Source organism: Perissodus microlepis, chromosome 16, assembly GCF_051167445.1.
Source record: "Perissodus microlepis isolate ML-2025 ecotype Zambia chromosome 16, ASM5116744v1, whole genome shotgun sequence".
NCBI lineage: Eukaryota > Metazoa > Chordata > Actinopteri > Cichliformes > Cichlidae > Perissodus > Perissodus microlepis.
Genome location: NC_140476.1, coordinates 18779887 through 18798717, shown reverse-complemented (window position 1 = coordinate 18798717; position 18831 = coordinate 18779887). Strand labels below are relative to the sequence as shown.

The following is an 18831-nucleotide window of genomic DNA, read 5'->3' as shown; positions in this document are numbered from 1 at the left end:
TCACACTGAACACCTCAAAGACGAAGGAAATGATAACAGATTTCCGAAGATTCAGGCCTCCTTCAGCTTGTGAAAGTGTGTAGGGCAGACACAGAGGTGGTAATGAAATATAAATATCTAGGTTTACACCTAGATAACAAACTAGACTACCTGTAATGATAAGTAGGCTTTTCTGATGCTGCAGTCTGCTGGGGATGAAGCATAAGAAACAAGGATGCAAGGAGACTGGACAAACCAGTGAAGAAAACTGGCTCTTTAATTGGAGCCAGAATGGACACGCTAGGGGAGATGGTAGAAAGATGCACATGAAGGATGATAGAAGCCATCCTGAATAACTGTGGTCGCCAACTTTACGGCATTTTTATGAAACAGAGTTGCAGAAAAGTATTCCCTCCCACAGCTATTTAAATTCTCATAAAAATAGCAGATGAGCTTTGTTATATGAATTTCCCTTTGGGATTGATAAAGTTATTTTAATTCTTATTTTTATTCTACTAGCTGCAAATTCAGTCCTTGTAATCTCGGGTGCAGAATCAGTGCTATTTAAGGGTTTCGGAGTAAAAATGAAAAAACAAACAAACAAACAAAAAAAAAAAAAACAGATTTTGCAGGAATGGTGAATTTTCTAGAGACTTGATTGGTCAGTAGGCAGTGATTTCATACTTGTTGATCTATAAGCAGATGCAGTATAAATTACCATAGCGATTATCGCAGTAACATCCCAGAACCATCTTTGTGGTACAAAAAAACGAGGTCAACCCTGAAATTACCTGGATAAGCCAAAGTCCTGCTTTGTAATGATCTCTGGTTTTGGATGTTGCAGTAAGTTAAGGACAAACAGTTTTTGAAAATGTGAAGAGAAAATTATTAGAAAGGCAAATGAAGTCACACTCAGATATCTAATTTTTTACATGCGCATGGGCGGTCACGGTCCGATCTGCTCTGCTGTCAAAGTGCGCACAACAGATGTGACAGAAAAACCGCCCAGGGCTTTCAGAGCATTCTTTATTTATACCAAGCAAGCTTACAAGGAAGTAGGAGTGTCATGTTCAAAACACATTTCCATGATAGGAGGAAAACTGTTCGCTTATCTGCTGAAACAGGAGGTAGCTTGGTATGTATAGAAACTTAAACATTTCCTTAAAAGGAGAGTGAGAGAGAAAGAGAGAGAGGGGGGAGACCGTTAACTTGAATCTCCCTCCCTGCGGTGGCTCCTATCCACAAGCTCCTATTACATTTAAAATGAAGCTACAACTTAAACATAATCACAAAACTAAAAAATATCTTAACAAACCATGCTCTGGTTTTTGTGACGTCCTTCTTTGTCATTGAAAAGACTTGAATGGAGCTGTATCTTTGTTTAGATTTTTATCAGTGAGAGTTCAGATTAATTAGTATACTGAATTTTGGTCATTATATGACCATTTGTCATTATTATCTGAAGACAGCAAGTATATCCATACAGGCCAGGTGCACAGAAAGACGGGGGAGGCAGATTTAAATCCAAGCCTGCAGTAAAAGTGAAGAAATGAGTGAAAAAGGAAAGTGAGCAGCATCTGGCTACATTTCAATGATATTGGAGACTCCAAATCAGTTCAGTATTTATGAAACTGGCTAACGTAATACCGTTTTTATTTTCAGCCATTTTCCATTTTTAACGACAAAACGTTTCAAATTTGTCCAGGCCTTAAACCTCACATGTTTTCTCCCTAGTAGTAGCAAATTGCAAAAAATTAAGGCCTTTATGACAACACTGAATAACAAATATCTTCCTTAAAAAAGCCTACATTTACAGTTCAGTATTGAATATTACTTAAAATTGATTGTATACAAAGTGTGTTTAAATGGCAGAGATGCAGAAATGTCTGCATGTAGCACAGAGCCATGGTTTATGTTTGGATGAGTCTCACAGGCATGAATGTGCACTTGAAGCCATTTATAACAATAACAAATGAACTTGCTGCTCACCACAAACACACACAAGCACACATTTTGTTTTTTACTGCATTTTCTTTAATTTTACAGCTTTTCTTACTGATAAAAACCTTATGGCCATTTTGTTTATAGCAATTAACCAATAAACAATTAACTCGTTAAACCCCCAATACTGGAGGCAAATATGCTCAAATTATAAGTTTTCACCATTTATTATGAAATGGTTAGAGTCATGGACCTGAGTCTCTCTCTGGCTCCCACACACAGGCAGTAAGCATTTTTATTGCATGTGGTAATCCTGTCAGGCCTGTAGAAAGTCAGAGAATGGGGAAGGAGTGGAAGAACACTCCCTACCATTTACAGCCCTGTTGCAGATATCACAACCTCCATCCACATTCCTGAGAGGGGTCATAGTCTTGCATCTGTTAGTATCACAGTGTAACAGTCTACACCCAAAACTTATTCTACAATACTTGTAGAGGAACTTGTCTGGTGAGGAACTTCGTCACATGAGGTCCACTGCCAGTTCAGATAGAGGGAGAGGAGGTGGAGGAGGTCAACACCTACAAGTACCTCAGGCTGTGGGTGGACAACAAACTGGACTGGTCATGCAACACGCAGCAGCTGTATAAAAAAGGCCAAAGTAGACTGTATTTCCTCAGGAGGCTGAGGTCTTTTAACATCTGCAGGAAACTCCTGAGGATGTTTTACCAGTCAGTGGTTGCTGGAGTAATGTTCTATGCGATGGTGTACTGGGGGAGCAGCACAGCAAAGGAGGACACATCCAGGCTGGAAAAACTAATCAAAAACTGGCTCTGTGGTTGGCATACAGCTGGACACTCTGGTGACAGTGGCACAGAAGAGGACATTAAAGAAACTGTTGGACATTATGAACAATGGTGGGCATCCTCTGCACACGGCCATAAACAACCAGAGGAGTCTGTTCAGTGACAGGTCGCTTCTCCCCAAGTCAAGTACCAACAGACTCAAAAACTCCTTTGTCCCACACGCCATCAGACTGTTTAACTCCTCACTGGAGGGGAGAGGGAGGGGAAACAGGGGGGCAAAGGAGGGCGGGAAGAACTAAGCTGTAGTTCCCTTTTCACTGTGCAATGTTTTTCTATACTCAACGGTGCAATAGACTAAAAATAGTTGAAATGTGCAATTCCCTGGTATTCCTATTTATCACTATTATATACTCTGTATTTATTTATGTCTCTGTATTTATACATGTGTATATATGGTATATTTCTATTTCTGCATACGTTCTTTTGCAATTTCTGTCGGTGCTGTGCTACTGGAAACAGAATTTCTCAGAGGGATTAGTAAAGTTTTATCTAATCTAATCAAAAGAAGACCAAAGCTAGGCTTCTTGTTAGAAAAACATTCTAATGATTTCCCTCTTACACTGGCTGCCTCCCTTCCTCCAAGATAAAAAAACCCAAAAACAAAACCCACACACACACACACATTTCCTGCACAGCTTTACCTCAGTTTCCCATCAAAAATCTCATTTCTGCCTTATTGGCTTGCTTATTACGCTTATTACAAGTCTGCAGTTTTTTGGGTTTTTTACCCCCCAAAATGACCTCTGACAAGAAATTGACTGTACAGAAGAAATTTCAGCTCAAACTCCAAGGAGTCATGCAGACAGACTTCTTTGTCACAGCAGCTTTGTCCTTATCATATAAAAATCAGTTACATATATAACTGCTTTACACTGACAGAAAATGGAGTTTCACCAATTCTGATCAAAATGGGCAGTATGTGGCCCGTGATGCAAAATGAGTTTGACACCCCTGAGCTCTAATATTGACCAGTAAGAAACCACCACACTCCGGTCTGGAATCCAAGGCCCAAAGCTGCCGCAGGTTGTTAGAGTTGTTAGCCTAGTTACAAACAGGGAAAGGTGGTCACTCAGAAGAACAAGCACCCAAAAGCATATCAATCTTGCATCTTCCTGAGAAAGGCTTTCCACCCACCTTATTAGACCTGGCGTTGTTAGAGTGTGGGTCTCTACACAAGATCCTGGAGCTTCTATTCTTGAGCTCAAACTTCTCTACATTTTGACTAGTTTCCTTGGGCACAGAGGGTCTCCAATCTAGTGTTTTTATCCCAGCAGATCCACATGAACCCTAATTAAAACGAGTCCTCCCTCCAGCATTATCAGATTATTTTAAAAGCAAAACCAGGCCAGGTTAAAAATCATTCCCTTTAAAATGTACACTTTTTATCCTGGAGCCTCCAAAGTCAACTTCTCTGCTGCAACAGTGTCCTACTAAAAAAAACAACACCCCTCCAGTTTCCTCTCCCCTTTATAAAGAAGGGCTAAAATCCTTCCCAATCAACTGCTTCCTGTACTCAGCTCCAAATAGCTAGCAGCTGGACTAGAGTAGAATCTCAACTCCCCCATGGATGTGACTCACCTCACATCTGGCACAAAAGCATCTAAGCATGCAGTTAGCAAAAAATGAAAAGCAATGCCAACCCAAACGTTTAGTGGAAGATTCTCTCAATTCTTTTCCACCATGCTACACTCTGCAACACATAAATTGCTCCATCTTAATTTATATAATTATTCTAACTGAAGAGAAGATAAGGTAAGATATTTTTTTACTTGTTTTCACCTGGACCTGGGGCTGTAAACTCGCCTAAACTTGCAATCCTGCAGTCTTTTTTATTTTTTATTTGCAGTCACATAAATCTTAGAAGAGTTTTTATAGTTGCTTTTAAATAGCACAAAGAATCACGTATTCCAAAGCCATCCCCTTCAAGGATTGTAGAGCAATTAGCCAAACTCCCCCTCTCCCAATAGATCAGAGAGGTAGTAGATTTTTCTGTAACATTCCTTTTCGCCCTAACAGATTTTGTAAGACTTATCTCTTAATAACTCACTAACTGTTGCTGGCACATCGCTTATCTCTCGTGGAAACAGTCATGAGTTTTTTTCCTGGAAATTCCAGCCACTTTTCTGTGAAACTCTTTGGTTTGGTGCTTATCTCTTCGCTCCTGTTCACCAGCGATGCTGACGGTATGTAGCCCTTGTCTTTGCTCTAATGCGTCCGTTTGGTGCGGATGTAACTACGAATCATATCTAAACCTGTACTTTTGTAAATTAAGTTAAAAAAAAGACTGCGGTCATTGTAAAAATTGCAGACACTGCTTACTGACAGCAGTGGAAGGTAATTGGCTGCGCTGTGAACAGAAATCCATGTTGTTGTTGCTGTTTTAAATTGTGATATAAAAGCAGTTTTAAATCTACGACCTAATGAGATTGATATTACAAACCACTCTTTTTGACCCACAATGAATTTAGATATAATCTTCCTAACTTTTAAATGTGTTTAAAATACACCCATGGACTAAGAAACTAACAGTGTGCTAGTGTACATACAAATATAAAGTCAATTCATTTCAGTAAACCTGCCAATTACAGGACAGTTTTTCTCAAAAAACAAAGTGGCAGTTTTTTTTTTTATAAATGAGAGGCTGAGGAAGAATCTGCATGGTTTTCTATAAGGCTGAACCCATCTGTTAGAAAGAGCTGGGACTGTGTGAGGTCCTGAGAACAGTGGCGGTCCTAGCCTGTTTGGTAACTGGGGTGAACACCCCCTCTGTGCTGTTGCATGCTGGGGCAGCAGGTTGAGGGTCACAGATACCAACAGACTAAATAAACTGGTCCATATGGCCAGTAATGTGTTGGGGATGGAGTTGGACTCCATTAGGGTGGTGTCTGAGAGGCAGATGTTGTCCAAGATAAGGCCAATCATGGAAAATACCTCCCACCCACTCCATGATGTACTGGCTAGTCACAGGAGCACGTTCAGTGAGAGACTAAGATTACCAAAAAGCAGGAAATCATTCCCGCCTTTGGTCATCTCCCTGTACAACTCCTCCTCAACTGGAAGGTGATATTACTGAACTGAACTCAAATATTATTAACGAATTCCAAAAGAGGCTTTGGAAAGAATCATTTTTTTCATTCCCAAAACATGGAAAAATCGTTTCAGCAGTTTCCACTGCCAAGGAGCCTTAGCATGGGAGTTACTTTTTGGACAGTGCAAAATAATGAATGCAATCTGTTGAGTTCAATATATACCTAGAATTTTGAGTTTTCAGGCTTCGAATCAGTTTCAGATTTTTTTTTTAGAGCCATGCAGATTTACAGGTTAGTGGACCTGACCTGCGTTGGGAATACTGGGTAATTCTGATGAAGTACCAGTCAGTGACGACTGTAATGATGCAGCCTGTCCGGCAGAGTAATGTTGCTGACCAATTTTGATTGTTTTTCTTTTTCCGGTCCACTACTTCCTGCATGAAGAGATGTTATGTCATACAGGAAAAGCAGTTTCAAAAGCTGTTCATTATACTTCACCGATCTCCTCAGTCATACGATCCATGCAGCACAAATGGGAAGCGGTAGAAGTTTGTCGTCTACAATTTAAGCTACAATAGTCTGGGGCTGCTTAGCTGCTTCAGGACCTGGACAGCGTTCCATAACTGATGGAAACAGGACTTCTGATCAAAATCATGATGGGGAATGTCCACCCATCATAATCCACATTTGGATTATCCAGCAAGGCACCAGCAAGTCCACCTGTGTATGGTGAAAAAACTCTCACGTGTGGCTGAATTAAAATAATTATGTACATTGATGTGAAGCAATGGTTTGCAGTATTTGCAACACGGTTTGCACAAGAGGAAAATTTGAAAAGTATCACTTCCAGACATCATTAGTATTTCTGCCACCCAGAACTAACACAGTTCTCTCTCTGTTTTTGCAGTCTCTCCCACCAAAGTGAACATTAGAGCAATTTCAGAGGACTCATTCGAGTGTGTGACAGAAGAGAGCCCAAATGCAAACGTTACCTGGTACAGGTAAAGTAGTTTATATAATGGTTTCAGCTCAAACATGTTCTGGAAAAGCCTTTAGAGAGATAGAGTGACATTGTATTTAGTGCTATATTACCTGTAGCAGAGGTCAGTTCAATTTTAGGAGGGCGGAGGAGGGAGACAGGGCAAAAGACAAACAGAAAATAAACTGTAGAAACAATATCAGATTAAAGCTCAGTGTGAACACTTCAAGCACATAAGCTGCAGTCTGATCAGATGGCAGCCAATTTAAAAATACAACATTTAAACTTTAGCTGACAGTGTTTTCAGAAAATATCAGCGCTGGGAGCAGCGTGTGAGCAAGCTGTATATTCAGAAAATAAATGACATATATTTATACACATATAAAAATACTTTTAAAAATGTAAGCTAAGGTTTTGGTCTTCCAACAAAGGAAACATCATTTGGATGCTGACAACAAGTGTTTAACAGCTTTCATCTATTCAGTGTTAACTTTCATTTTGTTTATCAAAAGGCCCAAATCTTTGTATAGCAATCAACATTAGCATGCAGATACAAAATCAGTTACAAAAAATATTGAGACAATGTGTAAATAAAAACAGAATGCATTGATCTGAAAAAATGTTGCATTTTATTAATAAAATGTTCAATCAGAACTTTTTTTCTGGTTAACTTTTAACTTGAAACAATACATCTAAAAACAAGTCAGGACATGACCGTGTTTACTACTGTGTACTCTTATGTCTTTATTTAATAACATTCCATAACCTATAACCTGGTGATACTAGCTGGGTTCAGACTCTGGACTCTTCTGCTATGAAGCCAGACTGTTGAATACCACAGTGTGCAGTTTAGCATTGCTAACAAAGAGCTAATAACTGAAATTCTTTTGACTTTTGGCACAACTCACATTGTACTGCCCTCTCTGTAAAATTTCATGTACAGTCTCATTCATGTTTTTCCAGATCTGGCCAGTCTTTGCTGCAGTCTGCTTACAAGAAAATCCAATGATTGAGGTCAATATACCTCAATTTGGAGTTTTTGGCTACCTTGAATGAGCTTAGTTTACCTGAACTGAGGCATCGAAAAAAGTCAAAACTTAACACTCATTTTGTCAGAGACATGCTGACTGTCAGTAGCTACAGTTAATGGACTGAGCTGTGCCAGAAATCCAAGGTAATGCTCTCTCAGCAGGCCTTCATCCCTCAATACCAATCCATGACCATTTCAGTGACACAGCACTGTCCTGCAGTGTTACCAACCTTCAGTTTTTTTAGTTGAAGGTGTTTGTAATTGAGTCAGTGACATATTTAAATCACTATGAAGGGATCACTCCTTGATCTAAATGACAAGTAACCAAGATTTATGGATTTGTGTGCCATAATAGGATTCAAACATATGTGAAATCATTAATATTTCCTTAGTTCAGGATTAACACACTTTTCTCTATATCTTTTGCAGTCTCACCCACAGAAGTGAACATTAGAGTGATTTCAGAGGACTCGTTTGAGTGTGTGACAGAAGCCAACCCAAATGCAATATTTAACTGGAGCAGGTAAAGTCATTTGAATAATTACTGACTGTGTGTGTGTGTGTGTGTGTGTGTGTGTATGGTGAGTGGCAGGTCAGGCAGGACTCAAACACAAAGGGATGAAGTGGAAGAGGCAGCTTTATTGCTGTAACAAATGCTATACTCAAAACTAAACGGTACAGGCCAGGAGGAAACCAGGAAACTAGGAACTAGAAAACAGAGCAGAAACACAGAGACTGACTAAACACAGGAGAAGACAATGAGGAAGAAAAACTCAAAAATCACACAAAACGGAAGACTAAGAGAAACATACTTAATAGATGACATACAAATAACCACAAACCTAAGAATCACATAAATTGTACAAAAACTGGTCACGTGTAAGAGTTATTCTCATGTGAAATGCAAACTGCTTCTAATGCAGATTATTTCCATAAATGCAGCAACTGTCAAATTTGATGTAGCCTACTCCCATGGAAAAGATCACAAAGTAAATTAAATAAAAACTCTGTTAAAGCTGGGCAAAGTTGGATACTATTGCATTAGATACCATGGTGTAGTAGTTTACACATTCGTACGTGAAATCTCGCTGGTTTGAGACCAGGAGGAGACCTCTGCAAGCTCAAATATTCAGAGCCATCCACTGTCGCAACTGCTTGTGAAAAGGGAAACACTGAATAATAATTGTGTTTGTGAAGTTTTTTTTCACCTGAATAGACTTGATGCCATAAGTTTTGTTGGTGGTGGTGGTTTTTTTTTTTCCTTTCGCTGACAGTGAGCTCTTTCCAGGAGATAAATGTGCAAACACATTTGAATTTTAGTTGAAGATGCTCAGAGAATTCTAGTCTTCAGCGTAAACTATAGGAATCCCAAAGGCATGGCTGTTAATATGTGGATGGTCCGAACTGAGTGAATATGTTTTTGTAAAGTTACAAAAAAAAAAGCGGAGGCCAAAAATCCAGAAAGCTTCAACAACAAGAAAATCCAATGATTGAGAATGAACATTGTGTTGAAAGTCAAGCTAGCAACCCAACCAAGAGTACAACTCCCCTTGCTCACTAGTCCCATGACAGGCCTACCTGTATCACTCAAACTCATCAGCTGTTGTTGGTTAACTAACATTTATTGTCAACCTCTGACAACATGCAAAAAAGAAGTACAACAAAATGTCCACAACCTAGGCTATAAAACAAGCCTATAATTGAAGACTGCTACTACTAATCATTCTGTGGTTTAAAAGCAAAAATAAAAATAGTGGTTCAACCCTCCTTTTGATGATATCCAGTTAAACATATCTGATCATCTTTTCTACTCAAGTCAATGTGCAGTGACAGGATAGGAAAACTGCATTCAAAAAGCCACATAAAATGATCTGCTGTAGCCTATTGCAATTGCTGTGCAATAGTCAAGAGACATTGTGACTTGACTGAAAAAAATGTTGCAAATAAAAAGAAAAGTGTTTTGTCATTGGAACTCTGGAGGATTGCAGAGGCCGTTTTAGATCAGCAGACAGAAGCTGAAAGACTGTTGACACATAGTTTCACTTATCATTGTCCACTTATCTAGTTCAGGGTCATGCGTGTGGGGGCTGGGGCCTGTCCTAGTTGCTATAATGGTAAGAGACGCGTCACCAGCTTACTAAAACAGAGAACCAGTAACTGCATGTCTTTGCCCTGTGGGAGGAAGCCGGAGTAGCTGGTGAACCCGTGAACCCGTGCAAATATGAGAATAACAAACAAACTCCCCATAGAAAGGCTGGACAGAGATATTTAAAAAAATAGAAACTAAATAATGAATCATCTGGTCACGTGGTGTACTCAAAATCCAAATTAAGTGATTTTTAACTGCCTGTGCCAGAAACTAATATTAAAAAAAAAGGTTTTTGTGCTTTTGTTTAATATTACTTTTGGCTTATTTAGTGCTTTTCTGTTATCATTTTGCTTTTAGTTGTGTTGTGTTAAGTCTTGTATATGTCAGGGCTCTAGACTAACATTCTTCTTAGGTGCACCCAAGTCTTTCTACCGCATCGCTTAACACTGCAGTTTTAAATGTTCACTTTTTTTTTTTTTTGAAAATTGCTATCCATGCAGACAATATTGATTTGTAAATAATTAACTAACAATCTTGTCAACACAAAGTTCTTTATTTGGAGCACAGTTCTACAAGAAAGATAAGTTACTGAAAAAGTGCTAGTGCTTAAAGTGCTTCTCTGAGCTGAAATTTAAACTTCAAACACCTCAAGATATATTAAATAAAAAGAAAAGCTAAATTAAAAGGGCCTTAAAGTGTCTCAAAGGCTTCAAACCGAACATCTCAATATCTGAACATCTGAACAGCTTGATATCTTATGGACTGTCCTCCATTGCAGTCCTTAGGTGGCCAGCTTGAATGTGTCTGCGATGACACCTATAAACTGGGTGCACGCAACATCATTACTGTACGATGGGTTTACGTTAAAGCCATTTTCTTGTGAAGAATTTTTTTGGACTTGAACTTAGTGAACAGAATTTCTTCTTTGGCAATATTGTAGGCAATATTAAACGTAATCATCATCTCGGCTTCCACTACTTTGGCAAAACCTCCTACCTTATGTACTTTATGCACATGCGCAGAAACAATGGGTATGATAGTTTGTCAGATAGGATGGATTCCCAGAACATCCGGCCATGGTCTTTCCACACTCACGACAGTAAATGCAGTGCATCACGTTGTCAGCTTTACTGTATCTTAGCCAGGGAAACTGGTCAAGCCACTCTGTTTGAAATTTATACACTTTCCCCCTTTTACTTTCAGTGGGCTCTGGCTCGGAGTCAATCGTATGTGGCTCATTATCTGATGCCGCCCCTGGACTAGTGTTAGACATAACCTAAGAGCTTGATGGTTCTGTGTCAGAACACTGGCTATGAATTTCAGACGGATCAGGCCTTAACAAAAAAGTTATAATTCGTTGTCTTCATCTTTTCTCATTACCCACAGTTATATCAACTTCTATCGGGCCTAGGCTACTCACCTCTCTCTCCATCCGCCTGCACTTTCAAACGTACACATGCAGGCCTATAGGAATATCTGTACCACGGCCAATCAGAGAGGTCCCGCCCTTGACTATCTCTGATTGGTTTAGAGCACGATATAGGCATATTGTGTCTGTTGTTGACCACACGGAGACTTTTTTTTCTTACTCAAGCAGCTGGTTGCATTGGTGCCATTGAGAAATTAGAGCCCTGCATGTTTTCTATCCTTTCCCAGTGTTTCCCTCAATGTTAAGTTGGTATATGTAGGTTTTTATTTAACCTTTGTATTAGTTACTTACTGTTTTATTTTGATACTCATTTTTTCTGAGCTTTGTGTTCCTTCACTGTGTTTGTGTCTGTTGTGTCCATCTGTGTTTAGTCTTTCTACCTACCAGGCTGGACTGGTAATCTGGCATACCAGGCATTTTCCCAGTGTGCCAGGACACTTCTGGGCCGATGGGTCAATATCATTTTTTTTCTTTGTCGTCAATATCATTTTATAGCCTACAGGCTGGCTAGTGGTCCACTGCCACTAGCCCTACAAGCACTGACTGCCACTCATTTATTCTTTTTCATTACTGACACTGGATTGCCTGATCAAATCTCTTAACAAGACCGGCCGTTCTCCTACCATCCACCTTGTAGAACAGAAGTTTACTGTGTAAGAAACCTTTGATAAAGATGGACAACCAAAAGTGAAAAGGTGGAGCTTTAAACGCTATGACAGAAAAAGAAACTAGAAATAAAAATGTATCAAATTAACCAAAATGTTAGCTGCTGCACCATCAATCCTATTACAAGCACTGACTATTATAAAGCCTTGGTAGTCACATAAAGGTGTTGTTGCTAGCACTGTCCATGGAGAAATGCATGACAAGGGACAGTAGTCCCAAAAATGTAGGGAGAAAGAAAGAGAGGAAGATGTAATTATGGTGGTAAGAAAACAGTTGGAGGGAATTAATTAGGAAGTTAAAAATTTAAGTAAAACCATCACCACGAGCCACTGCTAATAGCTAAACACACATGTATACATGAGTAAAATAAATTATTTTTTCCTTTTTGTTGTGTTTCAGTATTTGGATCCTTATTCTGCAATCAGTAATGGCTGTATGAAGTTTCATGAAGCATTAAAGCTTTTCATCCACTTGGTAAACTCATGGGCCAAAGCTGCATTGTGCTTCACTTGCTCTACTGTGCCAACAAGTGGACAATAAATGTAAAACAGAGTGAATATAATAAGACTGTGTTGATTTGAGTAAATGAATGATCTTTGTTGTGCCCAAACATGAATTCTAAGCTTAATAATATGGTGTTTATTTTTATGATATAATGGTGGGATCAAAAGGGAAAATGGAAACAATTGGGAGAGGGTTGTGATGTGAATGTGCCTGGCTGCCTCTACCCCCTCGGATCTTGTTTTTCAGGGAGTCATGTAATTAGGTAAAAATTAAATAATGTAATGTTTTGGTGTGAGCAAGGAAAGTGCAACACAAAAAGCTAATGACTAAAATTAATTTGCATTTTTGCAAAACTCACATTGTTTTGCCCTCTCTGTACATTTCATGTAGAGTCTTGTTCATGTTTTTTCCAGATCTGGACAGTCTTTGCCACAGCCTGGTTTCAAAGTAGACGGTGCAAAGCTACAACTGCTGAGTCTGACCTCTGACCTAAATGGCCTCTATCAGTGTGAAGCATATGGAAGAAAACACAGTCAGCTGCATGTGCATGTGGCATCAGGTGAATTGAACTTGTATTTAGCTGTGCAGTTTGTCAAAATCTTTCTGAATTTGTTTCTTACGCTTTGGATTTGACCTTTGGTAGATGTTTTCATTGTGATGTTGTTCAGTTTTCTTCTTTGTTGACTTCTGTCAAGGATTGAAAGAGAAACATTTGCTTCCAGATTTAAAGTAAAATTATTCCAACCATCCTGAAACAACATGTTAGAATTCCTTGATGAACAGATATTTTAATGAAGTGGTTGACTTAAACCGCAGCCAGCACCACATACAAGTTTCAGTTCAGATTTATTTATATAGCAGCAAATCACAACAACAGTTGCCTCAAGGCGCTTTATATTATAAGGTAAAGACCCTACAATAGTATACAGAACACAGAAAACCCCAACAATCATGATGCCCTATGAGCAAGCACTTTGGCGAGAGTGGGAAGGAAAAATTCCCTTTTAACAGGAAGAAACCTCCAGAACCAGGCTCATCTGCTCCAACCGGTTTGGGGTGAGCAGATAAAGACATGCTTTGGATGAGTTTGAATGGGATGGTGCATCCAGTGCAACAAATTATTATTCAAGTCAGTTTCACCTCAGAGTATGTTCAAGCTACTGATTGTTGTTTTCTAGGTCATATCGGGAATATGTTGGGTACAGGTGTTTGAATACTGTTTGATTCATCTAAATGTGAAATGCAAAACTAGATGCAATGAAAGTGTAAACAACACATCCCAATCTCATTATATTCTTCCTTCTTGTGTCCCTGTAGAAGCATGCTGTGCTGTTTGGGTCTTATTTGGTGCTCTGCTTTCTCTGAATGTTGTTGGAGCTGCAGCGTGGTACTTCTATAGATGCAGACATTTTCAAAGGTACTTAGAACCATAACCCAGCATACACTTAATATGTAGCATAATATGGAAAACTCCTTATATCAAAGCTTATCATAAACCTTGACAGAAATATCTGATGCATTGAGTCATTGATGTTTATTTGAGATTTCACAAAAATAAAAAAAAAAAACAAATACAACCAAATACAATAAAGTTACAGTCCAGCCTAGGAAGTTCTGAAGTAGTGGAAAATTCAGATTTCATACTAATCTGCATCTTACTGTGTCACACATCACCTAAGCCCTTTAATTCAGTCTTCTTTTCTTTGTTCGTTTTTTCTAAAAAAAAAAAAAAAAAACAAAAAAAAAAAACCCAATCATGATTTTGATGCTATTTTTTGAGCTCTTAAACAACTGTTTCTTCAGAGAAATGCTGTCCTCACAGGACAGTCATACTGGATTTTATTAAATATGATGATTGCTGGGGCAACCGTGGTTCAGGGGGTTGGGAAGCTCATCTGTAACCGGAAGGTTGCCGGTTCGACCAGAGATCCCCCTGCTCTCTGGTCGTTGTGTCCTTGGGCAAGACCCTTTACCCTACCGCCTACTGGTGTTAGCCAGAGGGGCCAATGGCGCGATATGGCAGCCTCGCTTCTGTCAGTCTGCCCAGACAGTTGCAGCTGTAGCTTACCTCCACCAGTGTGTGATTGTGAGAGTGAATGAATAGTGAAATTGCAATTGCAAAGCGCTTTGGGTGCCTAGAAAAGCGCTATATAAATGCAATCCATTATTATTATTACTTTAGATTAAACTGAGTGAAAAGCATCAACCTTAACCATCTGCAGCAGTAATATTAATTATAAAACACAGATGGGAAAAACCCTTCTGTAGAATAATTACTTTTACTTGACATCACCTACATACGTGTTGTCAGTAACTCGTTTGTATTAAGCACATTGAGTTTACATATAACTAAAAGTGCTTTATAAATACACTTGTCAATCATACAGATTTATGTGGAGTAGTGTGTTTTCAGTGTTTTATTGCTATTTTAGGAATGGTTCAAAAAAATTATTCGACCACTCGTCATTGTCAGCTAATAGTAAATAAGTAGTAGTAGTAGTAGTAGTAAGTAAAATATTTTATAATTCTTCAGCCAGGAAGATGTGCAGTGCAGCAAGCTCCAGAAGGTGATCAGTATATTTAAAAGAAGAAAAAAAGAGGCAGCACAAAAGGTATGTTTAAACAGTGGGAAAAGATGGGCGTGTGCGTGTGTTGGGGGCGAATAATGACTTAATGTCTGTATGTATGCCATACTTTATAGCTTTTAGTTATGCACGATATTTCTTTTTAATTATTGTAACTGCCTTTTTGAGAGAGCAGTTGAGCAATAAATGTATTAACTTATCATTTTTTTTTCCATTACTATTATGTGTGTTGACTACTTAGAACATTTAAATTAATATCTTTTTCTAAAATCTGCAGAAACACTGAAAGTCTTTTTATGTTCAGGTAAATTTAAACACAGCTTTAAACAATGTGTCCGAATTCTCTGCCTCAGGAGTGTCTCTGGCAGTTGTGGAAGACATTTGGACTGAAGGCGCCACCATCCTTTTGTTCCAGACTCGACTACTAAATAGGATGAAAATTCTTGGTTCTTATCTATATCTGCCTGTCATTGCCATTTGGGTTTCATCAGCAATAAAACTGGTTGCAGCAGTTTTATTGTTTTCCACCCGCTTATTAGTATTAGAACCACCAGCACAAAAACATGTTACCACTGCAAACATTATCCACAGCTATAAAAATTTATTCATTCAGCACCATGTCTCTTTATACTCTAAATGCACTTTGATGTCATGTACTGTGTTTTCTTTAAGCTGCTTTCCATTTCAAAATGTAAAAGGCTAAGTAGAATATTTCACTGCTGTCTTCACACAAAGTAATCTCAATGAAACCCTCTGATCATCTGTTTTGTGTTGACTTCATGGTATAAGTATACTTGCTTGAGACAGAAACCAAATTCAGCAACAATGGATTGCATTAATGGTTTTTCTTTATTTTTGTGCCTATTTACATTATAGATTTTCACTGAAGACATCAAAACTATGAAGACAGACTGTTCTCCAGCACGCCTCAGTCTACTGAGAGGAGTACTTGTGGTTTTAATAAAAATGATGTTCTTGTTTAAAGTCCATTTTGCCAACATTAAGCTTGACATATTTGCATGTTTGGAAGTGTCTTGATCTGCCATCTTTTGGAAAAGATTTGAATGCACAGGATGAATTTACCTGAAATGATTCATCGGCATGTAATGAGGTGAAATAACCAGCAGATGGCAGTTCATTATCTATTATGCTAGTGGTACCCAAAGTGGGGGGCACGGTATGGATTAAAAAAAAGAATGCTTGGACACTGCTAGCATAATGGACAGGTTTTTTGACAGGGCTCCCACACAAACGCAAAGCAGAGGTTAAAGCATCGCCAGATATGCTTCCAAACAAACGTCCTTCCAAGCCAAAGACTAGAAAATACGATCTTAATGCAGGCTCAATCGTCCAGGTAAGTAAATCATACCTTGATTCTGTTAATCTGGAAATCAGGGTTTTCAGTGGGAGAAACGTTTCGTCACTCATCCAAGTGACTTCTTCAGTCTCAGCTGACTGCAGTTTCCCCAATCTTATAAACAGTGCATTTGCATAATGACTGAAACCAGCACCTTTTCACCTAAAAGGGAAAGACCATCCAGGTGCTCACTGTCACTTGGATGATATTTTGATGAGTGACAAAACATCTTGAAAATGCTACTTCAAGAAGAACAGAATCAACTTCTGTGGATTTTCTTACCTGGATGATTGAGCATTCATCAAGAAGGTCAGATACCATTCATGCTGCATGATTTAAAATGAAGGCAACAGGCAGAGGATTACAGGCATAGCGCTAAAGAATGTAGCATCATGGGCAGTGTAGTCCGTGCTGCAGGGAGAATGGACTACCATATCCGTTATGTGTCTGTGAGCGCGAGGGAGGGAGAAAAGTAAGAGTTGTCATCGAGCAGAAACGGGAGCTGGAAGCATGCAAATATAATAATAATCACTGCAGCCAATAAGAGTGCCTGACGAGCCCAGTTGTAGGCTATTAAGACTCGACTGTACACTGTGTTCGTGTTTTCCTCCGAAACAATAAGTTCCGTTGGAGCAGCCTTTCAACGCCTCTCTCTGCCTCTCTCGCAAGCAAAGTTGACCCACACAACAAAGTAAAGCTATTTTTCGGCTACGAACCCGCCGTATTAGCCAGAGGTCCCTTTACTACGGTTCGGAGCCGCGGACCTTCAGTAATAGTAATAAATCACACAGCAATAGTACATTTATGTAGTTGTAAAAAGCATGATAATATATTAAGCAGAGGTGGAAAGAGTACTAAAATATTTTACTCAAGTAAAAGTACTATTACTTTGCTGAAATTTTACTCAAGTACAAGTAAAATTACCTGTCTAAAAATGTACTCAAGTAAAAGTAAAAAGTAGCTCATTTAAAATGTACTCAGAGTAAAAGTTACATAGTTACTTTTCTGTCAGCAGGAGGGCAGCCGCTTCTGAGTAGTGCAAAAAAAGACAGTGGGATATAAATCTCAAAGTAGTTCTTTTTTAGTGAAAAGAAAAACTTTACAAATTAAAGTGCAGTGGCAGTTAAACTGCAAGTCTATACATGAAAATGGATAATGGTCACCAAACCAGTCAACCAAACTGTCAGGTATCACAGTGTTTTCAATACAAAACCATATCATTCTTTCACATGAGAATGTGTTCTAAACTGTCAAATAAGAGAACAAGTACTGAACTGAACGGCAGCTGCTTTAAAAATGTTTTTTAATTTTTTTAAACTTGGCCCTGCCCTACTGTACCTCTAAATTAAAGTTCCTGTATCCATCCTAGAGTGTTACTCTCTGAACTTCCTGTTAATTTTGAGGAGCAGTTGATTTTTAAAGTTAGTAGAGTTCATCCTTGCTCACTTTGCAGTGAACAGTAGTCCAGCACAGCTAAAGAGACGCTCGAAGGCAGCTGAGGCAGGCAGGCCAGTGTTAAGTTTGAGAGAAAGTTTTTTGACGTCCCTAATAAGACATATGTGGGTTAAGTAAAAAAGTAGCCGCTTCTGTCTTTAATTTAACTATTTTTTAAAATAAATTATTATTATTAACAAACAGGAAAAACGTAGGTAAACACATTTTCTTTTGGCAATTTACCAACCCAGTAAAAAAAATGTAAATTGCGTGGACAACAACGTGCCCGATTACAGCAAGTTGCTAGTACCAACCAACGTTATCTGTGTTCTTCACAGATGTCTTAACTTAATGTGATTAATTTGAACACAGCCTTTTTGCTACCATAACGGTACGAGTTGTATTTAACTTACCTCTACATGCTTGCGCAGGTTTGATGTGGAATTTTTAAAAGCTGCTAACTCGGTCTCTCTGGGCAAACACAGCTTACACTGCATAATAAAGCTGTTGCCTTTCTTGCACTTGAAGCCGAAATGGTCCCTTAAATACGGCCAGGGGTTGACATCCGTTTCTTCGAGTTCAGGGTCAGCAGAATTCGACGGGGCTTCTTTTTTTCACTAGATCCGTAACACCGACGTCAGACTCCATCTTTAACGTGACCTTAGCGCCAATTTGTTCTACTACCCATCATTCCCTGCAGTATTTCCAAAGCGCAATGTTTTGTTTTGTTTTTTAATTTACTCAGTAACGGGTGTGATTGAAAACGTAGCGAACTACAATACTTTTTAAAAAATATACTTAAGTAAAAGTAAAATTACAGACTTGAAAAATGACTTTAAAAAGTACAAATACACAAAAAAACTACTCAATTACAGTAACGCAAGTAAATGTAATTCGTTACTTTCCACCTCTGATATCAAGTAATCCAAAGTATTCAGAATACGTT

General features: G+C 38.7%; 1 protein-coding gene across 1 annotated transcript; it reads left to right on the top strand.

The window, feature by feature from the left end:
- The first annotated feature begins 4801 nt into the window (after positions 1 to 4801).
- LOC146370745 (uncharacterized) lies at positions 4802 to 18019 on the top strand. Its single transcript, XM_084908924.1, has 7 exons — positions 4802 to 4966; positions 6720 to 6813; positions 8251 to 8344; positions 12923 to 13068; positions 13827 to 13926; positions 15043 to 15121; positions 15448 to 18019. The coding sequence occupies exons 2-7, from the start codon at positions 6792 to 6794 to the stop codon at positions 15520 to 15522; spliced, it is 516 nt and encodes a 171-aa protein (XP_084765050.1). The 5' UTR covers positions 4802 to 4966; positions 6720 to 6791; the 3' UTR covers positions 15523 to 18019.
- Positions 18020 to 18831: the final 812 nt, after the last annotated feature.

Excerpts from the sequence above, each read along its gene's own strand:
- LOC146370745 (XM_084908924.1), top strand. The coding sequence starts at position 6,792 with ATGCAAACGTTACCTGGTACAG. Across the intron at positions 8,345-12,922 it reads GCAATATTTAACTGGAGCAG|ATCTGGACAGTCTTTGCCAC; the intron begins GTAAAGTCATTT and ends TGTTTTTTCCAG. Across the intron at positions 13,069-13,826 it reads GCATGTGCATGTGGCATCAG|AAGCATGCTGTGCTGTTTGG; the intron begins GTGAATTGAACT and ends GTGTCCCTGTAG.